The sequence below is a fragment of the Mytilinidion resinicola genome (genome assembly GCF_010093595.1).
Source record: "Mytilinidion resinicola strain CBS 304.34 unplaced genomic scaffold BDZ99scaffold_29, whole genome shotgun sequence".
NCBI lineage: Eukaryota > Fungi > Ascomycota > Dothideomycetes > Mytilinidiales > Mytilinidiaceae > Mytilinidion > Mytilinidion resinicola.
In genome coordinates, this window is record NW_022985465.1 from 515,558 (window position 1) to 527,184 (window position 11,627).

Consider the following 11,627-nt stretch of genomic DNA (forward strand, 5'->3'; position numbering starts at 1 on the left):
TGTCCAAGCTTCATCGAACGACAGTCGTGCAGTTCGTCTCGTCTACAAAGGCATAGCATTTGTCCTATCCATCCAATCCAACCTCACAATGGCCGTCCCATTAAGGCCTTCATTAAGTAGAATAGCTGTCTCATTCTCATCCTCATCCATCGCCGCCCGATCCCTCCCCCCAGCCAGCTCCCGCTGCTTCTCCCTCCTCAACCGCCCACCCCCAAACTACGACGGCCACATCCCCCTCACCAAGATCGAACGCGCCGCCTTAGCCATTGGCTCCGGCCTCCTCTCATTTCGCGATCCCGGCCGAGGTGGTAAGTTCCCAAACCCCATCCCACCTCCCCCTCACCTCACCAACTCACACCCCCCCAGACCTCATCGCCGCCCTCGGCGAAGCCACCGCACAACCCTTCTTCATCTCCGCCCTGCGCAACCGCATGCTGCGCTCGCCCACCGGCCGGCGCATCCTGCGCGCGCGCCCGCGCATCACCTCCACCACGCTCGACATCCCCGCGCTGCGCGCCATGGCGCCCAACACGCTCGGCTACGCGTACGCCGACTGGCTGGACCGCGAGGGCGTGTCGCCCGACACGCGCGCGGCGGTGCGCTACATCGACGATGCCGAGTGCGCGTACGTGATGCAGCGGTACCGCGAGTGCCACGACTTCTACCACGCGCTCGTGGGCCTGCCCGTGTTCCGCGAGGGCGAGGTGGCGCTGAAGGCGTTTGAGTTTGCGAATACGGGCCTGCCGATGACGGGGCTGAGCGTGTTTGCGGCGCTGACGCTGAAGCGGAGGGAGTGGGAGCGGTTTTGGGGCGTGTATGGGCCGTGGGCGGTTAGGAATGGGTGGCTGGCCGGGGATGTGATTAATGTGTTCTGGGAGGAGGAGTTGGGGACGGATGTGGGGGTGTTGAGGAGGAGGTTGGGAATTGAGAAACCGCCGGATTTGAGGGAGATCAGGCGGAAGGAGAGGGAGAAGAGGAAAAGAGAGAAGGCGGAGAGGGAGAGGAGGGATGGGGGTGTTGCGTTATAGCTTTTTGGTGTGTAATTGTACAGTCAAGAAGAGGTAAGCTGATGTGTATGATTACTCGAGAAGCAACTTTTGATTTTGACCAAGGTGATAATGCTACAGGGAGGTATCTATATACAGGGAACCATTAGGTCCCTCACTTGGCCTCCTTCTCAGCCTTCTTCGCAATCTCCTCCGCCTTTTCTGCCTTCTTCGACAAGACCTTCGAAACCTCATTCACAGTCTCCTTCAGCAGATCCTCCGCCTCCTTCCCATGCTTTTGCGCAACCTCGCTGAGCGACTTGAGCTGGGGCACGAGCTTCTCCGCGCCCGGTACCATGTTGAGATACGTATCCAGTCCTCCCAATCGACTGTCCTTGGCCTTCCCTGCTGCATCTTTCACATACTTCTCCAGATCCTCGGTGTTGCCTGAGTTTACCGCATTCTTCACCTTGTCCCATAGTTCGCCCATGTCCCCTTTCATCAACGAGTCTTTATTCTCCTCAACCAGCTCCTTGACTTTCGGGTTCTTGTCGAGGTAAGGCTTCGCCTGCTCGATGCCCTTCCTCCACGCCTCATCTCTCAACTTCTTCACCAACTCGATCTTCTCGTCAACCACCTTCTTGATCTTCGTAGCCGTATCGGCGCTGAGACCGCTGCTCATGATATCCTTGATCTGGTCAAAGGTCTGATCGACCTGCTTCTTAGTTTCCGGTCCGTACTGATCGCCCATCTGCTTCAGCTGGTCGACGGAACCGCCAACTTTCGACTTAATCTCAGGGTGGTTGTTCAAAATATCCTGAGCGGCATCACCCGCAAGCTCCATAATCTGGGCAATGCGCTTCTGGATAATATCCCATGCCTAAGAAAAATCTGCAATTAGCCGATTGCTCGACCCAGCACAAAAAAGGGTAAAGAGAAGGTGGATACACACCTCCGCCGCCGTCTGCAGCGTCATCTCCTTCCCCGCAACCTCCCTCAGCTCCTCATACGCCTCCCGCACAATCCCATCCACCTCGTCCCCATGCTTCACCCGCACGCTATCCAGATCGTCAAACGCCGTGTCCACGTACCCCTTCGCGCCGGGGATGAACGCCGCGTAGCTCTGCGTCGTCGCGCGCAGCCACTCGAGTGCTTCGTTGGGCTCCGGCGCTGCCTCTTGCAGCTTGGTTTTCGTTGAGGCGAGTGACGTGGAGATGGAGTTGGAGGTCGAGACGAGGTTTTTGGCGCCAGAGAAGTGGTACCAGGCGTACCCGCCCGCGAAGACGAGGCCGCCGCCGGCGAGGCCGCCGACCAGGGCGCCGCTGGAGGAGCTGGCGGGGGCGGAGGTGGGGGTAGTGTGGTTGGGGTTGGGGATGCCGGTGGATTGGAACTGCTTTTGCGTGGTTGGGCGGATTTGGGGCGTGCGGCGGGAGAGGAGGCGGGCGGAGCGCGCGGCTGTTCTTGTGGCGAGCATGATGGGGGCGGTTGGTGTGGTTGGGGGAGTTTGGGGAGAGAAATTGAGGACGTTGAGGAGGTATGAGTTCAGTAGACTCGAAGTAAGGTTCAATTGAAAGTGAGAAAGTTGGAACTTAGTGAAGAGTTCATGAATTGGAATGAAAACGAAGAAGGAGCAAAGAAAATAGAATGCCAAGTCATTTCGGCGCTTGTTTACTTGCCTGACGTAGCCGGTGTCAGGTACTTTGTACGCTTGAAGTACGTAGTTCGCATGTCATTGCACGAGCAAATTTCCAAGGATGTGCTGCAAGGAACAGTCCATCGTCATCGCGTGTCCCCGCAAGATCCTTTAGCCGCATCGTTATCGTAGATCGTTATTAAAATTCAGTATAGGACGTCGTGTTGTGTTGAAAAGCTTCAAGCTGTGATTCATGTTGATTTTCGAAATCCGTGTTGCTTTGTGTTCCAAGGTTGATGGCCCTTTGAGATTTTTGCTGAGCGCTCCCAAGGTTCTCTAATCGGCTATAAGAAAAGAACATGAGCGATTTTCGAGTTCTACCATATGCAAATACTCCCGCAGTAGAATTTTACATTGGACCTCCAGGATATCCGGACCAAAATATAATAGGAATCTGCCAAGATCCTGTTCCATGATTCCATCCAATCCGGCTCCAGAATGATCCAGTCCATTGCGATCACTGCCCGTGGGCGTTCAAAGGGTGCGACGTTGCTCTGGGAAGGCCAACCTCTCGGATCGGTTGAAACTCAGCCTCGCTGCAAGGCAACCGCGACGCTCACCGGTTGTTGCCAGATTACCGCATTGTACAGCAACAGATGCGGACGGATTGGTAAATGACCCATGTTGTGCGAAGACTCGAGAGGTTCTTGCATTCATTGCTTTTGGCTTGCCTGGTGTCCTCCGATTGCGACTGCCTGCATAAATCGCCACTCAAAGATAAGCGTGCTTCAATCTTCAGCCACTTTACAAGCCATCATCGCCAGTGTACGCCAAATCCGATGATCTCTCGTCAGGCTGATCTGAGGACGACCCAACCCGCAGACCCTTAGAACCCCATACATGACCATCGTTGACTAAGAGCAATAAAGTGAGCAGAAATAGGTGTAACCTTTATCTTGCGATGCATCGCCCTGCCATTCCCGAGTGACTGATCGTATTAATTAAAACAGTGATGGGCATGGACGTGGAGGCCTCCATGCTCCAATAGACTACTCCACGCCCATGGACCATAGAGTGCTCCGGGGCACTCCTCAGGCACCAATGATGCCTGACGACGATGTCAACCTTGGTTTCAGGGTTCTGTGCCCCCCCCCCCCCCAACAAGTCCGTACAGTGCCCACAGGCCATCCGGACAGTGCCCATGGGCCATCTGGCCTCTGGCCATCTGCAACTCGTCGCTCCCATCAGCTGTCGCGAAGGCATTGTAGAAATAAGATGCTTATTCAGGTCCTACCAGGAACCCTGATGAGTCCTCCGGAGGGCATCCTTGCCCATTACTGAATTAAAATCGACAGATAGGCTCCATCATTGGGAAGGACAAGGAAATTAACGGACGCAGCATTGGGGCCACTTAGTTGCCACGGTTCTTTGCGCGCGTCACACTGTGCTTGGTGGAAAGGGAACGTGCTTCGAGGCATGCAGCTTGCTGCCCCGTCGGCATCCACACGAGATGAAGCCTCGTTCTTCGGGCGCCGTAAGAGCTCTGCAAATCGAACTCGGCTCACGTCAGACTTCGGGTAGTGTCACCAACCAGGCTTTTGCAATGTAATTGACAGATCGTTCATCCTTTTGGGATGCCGCCAATTCTGCGGAGACAGCCTTGCATGATGCATTTAGCAAGCCGCGGATCCTCCCTTGAGGGTTCGTCTGACCCTCGTTCTCCTTTTGCTCCACAATTTCCCCTCCCCCTCCAACGCTAGAGTGTCTGCCCAAGTGGGAAAAAAATGGACAAGCGTGAAGCTATCACGGCGTCTAACCTTGGGCCGGTAGTCAGCTTGCTGACCTAGATCATGGTGGCCTCGGTTGTCATCGCGGTTGGTATCAAGGTCACCCTGTCGTCCATCGTCCACAGAAAGCGCATTACGGAAGACATTGCTCTAATTCTCGCGACGGTAAGAACTAAAGATCCTTCATAGAGCGGATGACGCTAATCACAATCCATCCAGGGCTTCAGTATTGGCTTCTCGATTTCATTGTCTCTTGCCGTGGCAAACGGAATCGGGCAACATCAGGACGCATTGTCATCGCATCAGCTAAAGTCGTTGCAGAAAGCCGTTTACTCTGCCAATATCCTGCTTATTCTGGTCTCAAGCTGTGTACAGGCGTCAATTCTCTCCTTTCTCCACGAGATCACACCGGACCGTCTCCACCGAAGGTTGATTTATGGTGTGGCGGGCTTCATCGCCCTGTTCTTCATCCCATCTTTCTTCGTGGCCGCTTTTCCTTGTCATTCACCCGATGTGTGGGGAGTCCTGGGGGCTCAATGCATCGACCAACTCTCCTTTTGGGAAGCATTCGCGGGGGTGAACCTTGTGATTGAAGGCACCTTGATTCTTCTTCCTGCCCTCATGGTCCATCCCTTGATGATGAACAGAAGACGGAAGGTCATAGTGATCAGCGGCTTCGCCGCTCGGCTCACGTACGTATTCCGAACGTGCTGGGGATCTTCGAGAGACTCGCCAGGCAGCTAACATCGAGAAAGGGTCATCGGAGCTTTCGTAGCACAGCTCTACGAAGCTCAAAGCTTGAAGACCCACATTCTTGATTGGACTTTTCACGCTTGGAAATACCTCCTGACCATGGTGTTTGTGCAGGGACTCAGCATCATCACAGTCTGCATCCCCTACATTAGGAATTTGCTTCTGGGCATGGAGTCAGGCATGATACAGACCGGCCATTTCAAGTTGCCGAACAGGCGCAGCATTGACACTGAGATTTCCCTTCAACCTATCGCAATCGGCAAGATGAGTACCAACTCATTCGGTAACGCAAGAACAAAATTGGAAGTTCCTGCTACTTGCCATGGGAAAAACGATGGTCACGTTTGAAGGAGGGCATAATACTTGGGGCACGAATTCATTCCGGGCATCTACCGTAGCTCAGCCGACAGATACAAGGCTGGCATCTCCTACCCGCCCCAATGATAAATCGCTTATTGTTGGATAAAAATTCTAGAAATTTGTCTTTAACAGCCTCCTTTGTTGTCAAATATGGGTGAAACTCGAATAATACGGAGGGGACCTGTGGAATGAAGTCGATTATATTTCATCCAACACAACCCGGCCAAGCCACCCCTGATAGTGCAGGGTCGCTGGCCATCTCAAGCAGGACGGATCTATATATGTGAGATCTCACGTCCCGCTGTTCTCCAAATCCGGCGGATGCGGGATAGCAAGCTGTAAGCCACCAGCGCCTCAACGTAGAGAGTGTGGGGGAGCTCGAGGGCAGGGCCCCGGTACCTAGTGAGGATCTCAGAAGCGGGGATTGGTTGTCGATCTTCTTTGACTTGTGGGGGTTGCATCATGCAGTCTGCTGACCTGATCAACCCATGGTGTATGTACGAATACGAGCAAATGTGGGAAATCTGTGTATCAGTAATTGGGAGCAGGCTGCCTTATCGACGGGTCGCGACTGGTCCGACGGTCAACTCTGGTCCAGGGCTATCCTTTCGACTGGGTCCGGAGTTCGACTAATTACGAATTAGTCTTCCTCAGCCTCGTCGCGGTCGACTAGTCGCCCAACGCCGCCCGACAGCGCTACAAAGTCTTGGCATGGTGTTGGAGGAATCAGATCAGTCCCTTTGGTATTACTCGTTAGATATTAGACGTAGTAATCTTAAAACCTCAACATCCAACTGGCTGCTAATGATGTTATCTAGTCGGTAGGCCGTTGTCGACGATGGAGTTTGTTTGCTTGTGTCGTAACAAATGGCTTGTCTTGTGTCGCCCCAAGGCTGTGATTAGGGAAGCGTCAGGTCTGAAGCCACGCTCGGTGCCACCTGCACCAGCATCAGATCATCACACTCTCATCAGCCTTCCGTCAGCTCACAGCTTCCGAAAGGGAAATGCCGGTGCGCCTCGTTCTCAGCCATCACTTGTGTTGCACAACATCAAACCCCGGTCCCCGAGACGAGTTACCTTGTTTTCACGCGGCTCTTTCGATGTCTTTGCCTTCTTCGTCTTTCTTCAATTCCAGGTCCCACACGTGTCGTATCAGTATAAGGTACTTGTCCTCGTCGCATCTTTTCACAGCATTTCAAAAGTTTCCACGGCATATACGCTCTCGACAGCCCGATGAACGTCTCTTCTGAAGCGCCCAACGGTATGGGCGCTGCGCTTGAAGGAACCTTTTCCGAAATCCATGGCACTACCTACCTAGAGAGAGATTCACACGGTCTGGCACGCCTTGGAAAGGCACAGGTGCTAAAGCTATCCTTCCAAGTTTCGAATGGCTCAATCATCGTTTTTCACGTTGCAGTGCCGGATGCTTGATGGATACTGGCAAATCTACAGACGCTGGCTGATGATCAATATGTTTCTCTAGCGTCGATTTGGGTTTCTTTCTATTTTTAGATTCAGCTGTTGTATCCTCGCTACGTGGGAGACGGCATTGGCGCAAGTAATGAACGGTTCGATCATCATATTTCGCTAATATTAAGATCTCTACACTCTTTACAGAGGCATTCGCCAAGTAAGCGGATGGGTTAAAGTGAAGGGGAACGAAGAACCATCTTCACGAACTGACTGTTGAATCACACAGTGGTGGACCGGCTGCTTTGGCGTGGGGTTTTCCTATCGCCTGGATGTGTTCATTATCCGTTTATCTGTGCTTGGCTGAGATGGCGTCCATGTAAGATCCTTGAGCGATTCGAGGTTTCCAGGTAACGAATTGATCTCCAATATGTAGCGCACCCATCTCCGGCGGACAATACTTTGGGTCGCGATTCTGGCGCCTCGAAAATACAAGCGCTTTTGTGGCTACCTGACAGGTTTCCCCCCATTTCCAGCTTTCCCTGCCACGTTTGAGCCTAGCACTGACTGTCTGCAGGGTGGCTCACTTCAATTGCGTGGATCGCCACCCTCGCTGTGGGCAGCATCTTTACGGGCACGATGATCCAAGGGCTCATCATTTAGAGTCTAACAGATCGGGTAATAAGTCATTAATATTGGCCCACTCTCCGTTATATCTATAAGAGTTATCTTCGCAGAGGTTGCGCTCTCTTATATTGGATTTCTTGGCCTTTAGCTTAGAGTTCTTTTTATGTTTAAGTGCTGAAGGATCAAAAGGAACATATTTTATAGGAAGCGAAGTGGCTATTGGAAGAGTGCTGACAGTAGCCATTGTGATGGAGGTTTGCGGGGGGCTCTAGCTTAGGGAATAGAGCTGTGTCTAGAGGTTTATATATGTGGTTATCCCTTCAGGCTGCTAACTGTTACTTGGCGTACTGTTGCCGACGATGCCTTCCTAGACGGCCTCGTGTTTGCATAAATGCCGCATCCTAGTGCGGAGGCTCAGTTGAAAGGGGGGCGGGGACAACGGTGTCGAATTGTTCATCGCCCTCGTCGTCTCCGAGACAGTCCTTGTTAAGAACCCAGCTATTGCATGTCGGTCGCATAGGCGCCGCAGAGGCCTGATTGCTCTCCGCATCTCCGCCTGCTTAGCTGTCAGCTGCCAACTTCCAGACGCCAGCTCCCCACTAGCTGCATAAAGATGTTACAGCCACGTCAGACTCCATATAAGGCGGAGCATCCTGCGGGGGCTATGGTAGCAGCGTTAAGGTCATAAAAACAAAATTAATGCCTTATGCAAATGCTTTGCCGCGTCATCTCTGATGGATCCAGGCTCCAGCAAAACGCGGCTAATAGAGCGCGGATTGGCCAGCGTATTCCACTGAAGGGCCGAAGTTGGAAGGTGCGAGGTCGGATGACCAGAACCGAGACAGTGGCATGAGCGCCATTCACCGGAGAGTGTCTCATTCCGGCTATGGTGGGATGCGGGAGGGCTCTGTTCACCTCTCACGGCCCACGGCGACACCATCTCCCAGGCATCAGCCCGCTGCCGGTTGCGTTGCGATGTTACAGCAACCCCGTATGCCTCATGCGAGGCGGAGCACCCTGCTAGTACCATGGCGCTGGCGAAGACGCTGTGGCCGCCGGGAGTGGGAGCCAGGAGCGGGGACACGGTGAAGTGAGTGAGGGATTGGCCCAGCTATTTCGACCGAAGGAGCGGGGCGCAGTACAGGAGTATCAGAGCTGAGACAATGCCGTGAGAGCTACGCCTTCATTTGCTGAAAATAGGAACGAGGCAGTGCGTAGTAAATTGCCATCGGCGAGTCCGGAGCAGGGGAGGACGACGCGATTGCACAAGCTGGTATGGCTGTGCGAACAGGTAGCAAGTTTCGCCCTTCAGCCGCAGTTACCACTGACACGATATGAGCGAGCATCTTGCGAGAGAAGGAGTGAAGGGGGGGAGAGCTTGCAATGGAGAAAAGCGAGAGGCGAGAGGCGAGAGGCGAGAGGCGAGAGGCGAGAGTGCGCGAGAGAATAAGAAGATAGAAACGGGCGGGCCGCCATACGCGTGCGGATGCGAGCAGCATCAGCAATCGCTGGGGTACACAAAGCTGGACGGCGCAGTGCGCATAGGGGTGAAATGACAGAGACGAGACAAGGCAGTGCAGTGTTGGGTTGCTGTGGAGATTCGAAAAATGCCTCACAAGGGACTTGCTGAGACCCAATGAGAGCAGTTAGTGCAGGCGAGGGGCGCGCGGACGGAAGGGTGAGAGTAGAGAGAAAAGGTTGAGGAGGGGGGTAGAAAATGACGGCGACGAGAGGGCCTTTTATGGTGGTCGTCGAGGCCGGTTGCCTGTTCGAACGTAGCGCGAAAGTCGTAAGCGAGGCCCGGATTGCCCGAACGGGGTGCATCGGTTTCCTAATGCAGGCTTGCCGTCTAATTATTTAGAACGAGCTTAATTACCACCCCCTATTTCTCTCCGCATCACCCCCTTTTTCTCTTCCTATCACCCCCCCTACATTTAGCCTAGCTCCGGCCGGTAATAACTTTGTTTCACTAATTAGATTCACTTGTTTATGCAAATTGGAAAGGATGTATACACGAATCAGAAAGGATGTATACATATGCAGCAATAGTCTATTCACTCTCTTTACTATAGCTAGAAGCGGAAAGCTCCTAGATAACTACTTTCAATTGCTGATTAAAAGGAACGCTGTATACACTATTATACCAAGGTCTTACACCCGAAGATCCTCCTGCTGCACCGGCTCCTTCACTATAAACAGCCTTCTCCTTAGGAGTAGACAGAGGGCCATCCTCAAGGGCTAGTTGACTGTCGGGGACTAAGAAAATAGAGCCCTGGGCCGCTGTTAGGGTGCCTGCTTGTCCGGTAGAAAAAGAGGTCCGATGCTGTATTAGTGAATTAAGACCGTTATTGTTAGGAGATAAACCCCGATCTACACAACTCGGGCCCTGCCCTCGTTAAGCAAGGCTTGGCAAGGAGAACTTCTTCTTTCTCCTTTTTAGTTAGGAAACCTTTTCTTTCCTTAATGGATTCTTGTCGTTAAGTAGCTATCGGCCTCACGGCTTATTATTGTTATAGCACAGGATCAACTCTTACAGTTATTTAACACTACTATTGCTTAAGCGATAACCTAATTGGTGGAACAAAGTTGTTACGAGCCGAAGCTAGACTAAATATAGGGGGGGTGGCAGGAAAAGAGAAAAGGGGTGATGCGGAGAGAATAGGGGGGTGGTAATTAAGGGGCGCTGCTAATACCACACCCCCCAATTCCTACACGTACACCCCCTTTTCACTGCGCGTACACCCCCTCCCCCCCTGTCGTTTCACCACCTTCTGATTGGCTCGGAGCACTACGCCGGAGCTCCGGGCATTCACCTATACATCACGTGATGCTATACGCGAGGCTATACGAATCGGCGTGCAGCCTTTCCGATTCGTGCAGCCTCGCCGATTCGTGTAGCCTCACCGATTCGTGTAGCCTCACGTACGAGCTCACGTAGTATAAGTATAAGTCTAAGTCTAAGTATAGAATAGAAATTCTATTCTAGAAGTGCCTACGTGTCTACAAGCATGCCAAACCTGTTAAAACCTCACCTTATTACGGCTCCTTTGCATCGAGCCTAGCCCTCTTGCATCACCGCCTCCGCCTGCTTAATATCTCGGTCAATTTCCGCCTCAATATCTTTATTATACGTCGCAAGCTGATGTAGAAGCTCCTCTCGGCTAAGCCTCTGTGCCTGAGGATGAGGCTGAGGCTGAGGCTGAGGTGTAGGCTGAGGCGTAGGCTGAGTACTATCTTGCCTCTAAGCTCGTGCCTTTTTCTGTGGTACCTTATCCTTTGCACCAGGCGGCCGGCCGCGCTTTTTAGCTGCAGGTGCAGCCGTAAGTGCAGCCGTAGGTGTAGCCGTAGGTGTTGCTGTATGCGCTGCCGTATGCACTGCTGTATGCGCTGCTGTATGCGCTGCTGTATGCGCTGCTGCATGCGCTGCTGTATGCGCTGCCGTATTGTAGAGGGAGAGGAAGAGGATGTAGTTGATTGTAACCAAGGCAGCATTTGGAGAGAGCATTCGGAATTAGTGAGCAAGTTAAGCGAGCGAATCGGAGGCTACGGAGCACCCCTCCGAGCCAATCAGAAGGTGGTGAAACGACAGGGGGGAGGGAGTGTACGCATAGTGAAAAGAGGGTGTACGTGTAGGAATTAGGGGGTGTGGTATTAGCAGCGCCCTAATTAAGCTTGTCTATTATTTACTTTATACTACTAGTATAGATTATAGGGGCCACTAACTCCACATCCCCTTTTAACTCCACACACCCCCCCCCCCTCTTGGCGCTTCACCACCTTCTGATTGGCTCGGAGCAGTGCGGAGGAAGCTCCGGGCATTCACCTTTACGTCTCTCTACACGTGATGCTATACGCAAAGCCGTACGTGATGCTATACGCGAGGCCGTACGTGATGCTGTACGTGAGCTCGTACGTGATGCTATACGTGAGCTCGTACGTGAGCTTGTACGTGAGCTCGTACATAAGGCTATACAAATTGGCATGATGTAATTGCTTGTGTTGTACATGGCCGCATTTGGAGAGAGCATTCGGAATTAGTGAGCGAGTTAAGCGAGCGAATCGGAGGCTACG

General features: G+C 52.8%; 4 protein-coding genes across 4 annotated transcripts; 3 read left to right on the forward strand and 1 right to left on the reverse strand.

The window, feature by feature from the left end:
- Nucleotides 1-56: 56 nt before the first annotated feature.
- BDZ99DRAFT_468660 (ubiquinone biosynthesis protein coq4, mitochondrial) lies at nucleotides 57-1,245 on the forward strand. The gene is made up of 3 exons (XM_033721308.1): nucleotides 57-308; nucleotides 367-1,061; nucleotides 1,113-1,245. The coding sequence occupies exons 1-2, from the start codon at nucleotides 89-91 to the stop codon at nucleotides 1,026-1,028; spliced, it is 882 nt and encodes a 293-aa protein (XP_033570000.1). The 5' UTR covers nucleotides 57-88; the 3' UTR covers nucleotides 1,029-1,061; nucleotides 1,113-1,245.
- On the reverse strand, nucleotides 1,083-2,017 carry BDZ99DRAFT_468661 (uncharacterized protein). The gene is made up of 2 exons (XM_033721309.1): nucleotides 1,939-2,017; nucleotides 1,083-1,866 (listed from the first exon to the last, which is right to left on the reverse strand). Exons 1-2 carry the CDS (start codon nucleotides 1,960-1,962, stop codon nucleotides 1,162-1,164), a joined length of 729 nt encoding a protein of 242 aa, XP_033570001.1. The 5' UTR covers nucleotides 1,963-2,017; the 3' UTR covers nucleotides 1,083-1,161.
- BDZ99DRAFT_179560 (uncharacterized protein) lies at nucleotides 2,016-2,617 on the forward strand. Its single transcript, XM_033713041.1, has one exon. It carries the CDS (start codon nucleotides 2,201-2,203, stop codon nucleotides 2,555-2,557), a length of 357 nt encoding a protein of 118 aa, XP_033570002.1. The 5' UTR covers nucleotides 2,016-2,200; the 3' UTR covers nucleotides 2,558-2,617.
- A 1,802-nt stretch (nucleotides 2,618-4,419) lies between these two features.
- BDZ99DRAFT_454335 (uncharacterized protein) lies at nucleotides 4,420-5,634 on the forward strand. Its single transcript, XM_033718379.1, has 3 exons — nucleotides 4,420-4,571; nucleotides 4,626-5,098; nucleotides 5,162-5,634. Exons 1-3 carry the CDS (start codon nucleotides 4,470-4,472, stop codon nucleotides 5,505-5,507), a joined length of 921 nt encoding a protein of 306 aa, XP_033570003.1. The 5' UTR covers nucleotides 4,420-4,469; the 3' UTR covers nucleotides 5,508-5,634.
- Nucleotides 5,635-11,627: the final 5,993 nt, after the last annotated feature.